The sequence below is a fragment of the Sphaeroforma arctica genome (genome assembly GCF_001186125.1).
Source record: "Sphaeroforma arctica JP610 unplaced genomic scaffold supercont1.2976, whole genome shotgun sequence".
Lineage (NCBI taxonomy): Eukaryota > Ichthyosporea > Ichthyophonida > Sphaeroforma > Sphaeroforma arctica.
In genome coordinates, this window is record NW_014037582.1 from 1 (window position 1) to 4,349 (window position 4,349).

Genomic DNA, 4,349 nt, shown 5'->3' on the forward strand with positions numbered 1-4,349 from the left:
TGTATGTATGTATGTATGTATGTATGTATGTATGTATGTATGTATGTATGTATGTATGTATGTATGTATGTATGTATGTATGTATGTATGTATGTATGTATGTATGTATGTATGTATGTATGTATGTATGTATGTATGTATGTATGTATGTATGTATGTATGTATGCATGCATGTAGACATGTATGTATTCCCAAGGGGATACAAGCAAGTCACATGTACAGAGATACAACAACCTACCGGTTCTGGTCCCGGTTCTGGTCCCACTTTCGGGCAGTGTCTCGGAATTGTAGAGTCGGCCCATAGTGTCCATGCCTACAATGCAGTCCTCGTTCAGCACACGACGGTCGCTATCGGTCCATAACTCGCCCGACAGCTCCGGAGTAGATCTGTGGCAAAATGTAACCTTTTGAGCACGTGTACGAGGATTGGGATGGGTTGTATCAACCAATCATGTGGGTGGTGGGCTGGGTAAGAGTCTATGGTGCGTTCAATGATTTCAACTGTATATTTGTGTTGGATGTATTTATTTGTTCACGCGATAGAGACTATAGATCTGAGAGGACACGATCCGAATGCGAGGGCGCACTGCAATAAATAAATAAACGGAATCGGCCGCAACTGTGTGGGCAGAAAATCATATAGATGGACCTGAAAAATGGTAGGACAATTGGAGTTTGGGTTCGAATGAAAAGAACGGAAGATGCCGATATGTGGAGACTCCGATGCCGAGCCGAGTATCAATAGATGTATGCCACAGCTTATTCTAAACCCTAAACCCTAAAAAAATCCTAAACACCCCCCCCCCCCAGAAAAACCCTAAAAAGCCCCTTATTCAAAGTGTGGACACATACCAGAACTTGTTCAAAGCTAGTTCATAGTGTGGATATATACCAGAGCTTATTCAATGCTAATTCATAGTGTGGATATATACCAGAGCTTATTCAAAGCTAATTCATAGTGTGGATATATACCAGAGCTTATTCAAAGCGTATTCAAAGTGTGAATACATATTAGAGCTTGTTCAAAGCTAACTCATAGTGTGGATATATGCCAGAGCATATTCAAAGCCAATTCATAATGTGGATGTATGCAAGAGCTTTTGCAAAGCTTGTTGAAGACGTGGATGTATACCGAAGATTATTCAAAGTGTACATGCATGCCAGAACTTATTCAAAGTGTGCACATAGATCTAGGCAGTTATAGTGAACGTCACAGATCTGCGAAGCAGTAAATTTGAGACTATCACCGCAATGGTGACCACATGCCTTTGTACCAAAACATCTCTGTAGCACCGTGTACAATAGTACTACTGTTTAATTGTCCACAGCCACCATTACTTATAGCGGCCCATCTAAGCCCATTGATCCAACCAATGCAGTGACCACATACATTTGTACCAACACATCTCTGTAGCACCGTGTACAATAGCACTACTGTATAATTGTCCACAGCCACCATTACTTATAGCGGCCCATCTAAGCCCATTGACCCAACCAATGCAGTGACCACATACATTTGTACCAACAGATCTCTGTAGCACCGTGTGCACCAGCACTACTGTTTAATTGTCCACAGCCACCGTTACTTATAGCCGCCCATCTAAGCCCATTGACCCAACCAATGCAGTGACCACAGAACATACCTATGCGTCTGCACCAAGACTTCCTCTGCAGCTCCATCCTCGATATCGTTCCTGGTTAATTGTCCAATACTGATATTCCCTGTGTCGGCGCGTGCGAGCGCGGGATGGACCGAAAGGTTCACTGTGGTCCTCTCTGGGTGGACACTGCTACGATTTGATGTAGTGTTGCTATGGCTTGCTGGTCTAGTGGCCATGCTGTGATCTGATTGGTTGCTACTAATAGGCGCAGCTCTGGCCTTCGAGGCCGAGGCCAGGACGAAGTTGTCGGTGCCGACATTCAAGGAGTAATCACTGCAGTCCATTGGTAACAAACAGAGAGATATACACATGCATTAGGCAAGTAAGGTGGTAAGTACCGCTTTGATCCCGGTTTAGTGCGAGGTTGCACACATATGAGTTAGAAGATGAACAGAGATTTTATGAGGATGCGGCTAGCTCAACAATCTCGTGATATATATATAAATATATATATAAATATAAATATATATATATATATATTCATAGACATAGAATACAGCACACTCAGGCATACAGCACAATAAATAAATAGAAATTTCAACAAGCATGTACACATCTGTTTCGCGCAGGAAAGATCATACGATGAGTCATCTTTAGGTCATATGTAGCTCTAGAGTACATACGATGATTCATCCCTTACCTGCTCTGTGAGTCAAGCCATGTGATATTGAAGCGCAAAAAATGCTCAGCTAAATCTCGGCACAGTCCTCCCACCTGTTGAAGACGACTCTGTGGATAACACAAGTAAGTCAGGCAGAAAAAAAAAATAGATGAGTAAGTGCCTGCCTCAAAATTTTGATAGGTACGCCGAGATAATATATTATATATATATATATACATATATATATATATATATATAAATGGATATACATATTTGTGTGTAGACTCAAATGTGTAAGCTAGTAGATGCGGTCCTCTCTCAGAAAAGCTATTGACCTTCAACTAAGCTCTAGTACAGTTGTTTACTCCCAGATTTCACACACGTGTTAGACGACACACATTGACTTACCGGTTTGCCCCCAGTTTCTGTTCGTTCACTGATTTTGTCACTGCGAACCGTTGAGTTCTTTCGTGGACTTGGTTTTGTCTGTTCCATATTGCTTTGGAAAGGCAAATTCGGAGTGTACATTGGTTAGAGCTCAGAAACCACAAATAGGTATTGATCAATGTATATACATATTTATATATTCTCGATTTCAAATCAGGCGCCTCGCCTAGAAAGCCATAGAACAAACCCTGTATTCACTCTAGATGCGGGGGTAGGAGGGGCGCCCATGTACTTTGTAGGGATGCCCATGTACTTTGTATTGAAGCAATGACACACTCACCCGACTACACACATTTATTTTCCATATTTTCGCTGAATGCTATCAGCCGCTATCTGAATACACACATGCACACTGAAGCCAACTATGTACATATACACTTATACACAGTCACATCAATACTACACCCTGATTCGATCCAGATACACGCCGACCAATACAACACCAGAACACATTGGACTCGCAGCATACATGACTGGAGTGATACACATGGTACATTAACAGCACAACCAACCAACTGACGCATTGTAGCGGCCTTAAACGTTCCTAGTGGCCTCGTACATATAATATACAAATATATAGCAAAATGTATATATATACATCACATACATACATACATACATACATACCTACATATACATATATATATTTATATATGGTATTTTTAAGGCAACGTATGTACACATATGCATACAAGTACATATATTTAATAATGTATAGCGTCGTATGTACACACATGCACATATATTTACAAACCCATGGGCACGTATGTACACATATGCAGACATGTACTTATATCTACAAATCCATGGGAACGAAGGTCACATAAATACATGCGCATACTTTACAAGTCCATATCGACTAATTTAGACACCTGCTTACATGTACATATATCTACTTCTCTATGACAACGGATGTACACACATGCATACATGCACATATATATTCATATCTATGACGACATATGAACATACATGCATACATGCACATATATCTACATATCTGTGACAACGTATGTAAACACATATGCACATACCTGAACTTGTGCTCCACTGCTTCTGCTCGCACGTCGCTGGGAGGTGGCAGCCAGTTGTAGTGCAGAATTTGATCAAACGCACATTTGAATCCGGCTGTTCGCGAATCAATAGGCCCCCACGGTCCAGTGGGCGTGGACTTCCTCTTCCTGTGATTGGTGCAGAGCGGATAAACTATTTTTAGACATCTATTTTTAGAAACGCCTCGAGTCTATCTAGCATGTACGTTCTCCGACAGTGATTGGCATTGAGATGAATATATATAGATAGTGATTCACCTGAGACAAACGCAGTTGCACGTCAGTTTGAAATTGCCATACACTTATAGATATCTTGTCATTTATACGTACATACTTACAGAAAATCTGTCTTGAAAGTTACGAGTATATATACTTATATGTATGAATTTACATATATGCATTGTACCTGGCAATGTTGCCGTTACTTCGACTTGGCTCCCATCGAGGGATGTGCCGCAGTCGCAATCTGGACTGACTGTTGGTCGCGGCAATGGCCATATCTGATTGGACGTAGGTCTCTGCAAAGTGAAATAGAATACTCATCGTTAGGGTTATGGGTCAGGTTTCGAAGAGTACACACACACACAC

General features: G+C 41.2%; 1 protein-coding gene across 1 annotated transcript; it reads right to left on the reverse strand.

Annotated features, from left to right (window-relative positions):
• Window positions 1–317: 317 nt before the first annotated feature.
• On the reverse strand, window positions 318–4,259 carry SARC_13176 (hypothetical protein; the record flags this gene model as incomplete). The annotated part of the gene is made up of 6 exons (XM_014292699.1): window positions 318–387; window positions 1,644–1,934; window positions 2,302–2,390; window positions 2,671–2,761; window positions 3,744–3,890; window positions 4,168–4,259. Coding segments are annotated over 6 exons (780 nt in total), but the record flags the coding sequence as incomplete, so codon positions are not given.
• Between the last annotated feature and the right edge of the window lie 90 nt (window positions 4,260–4,349).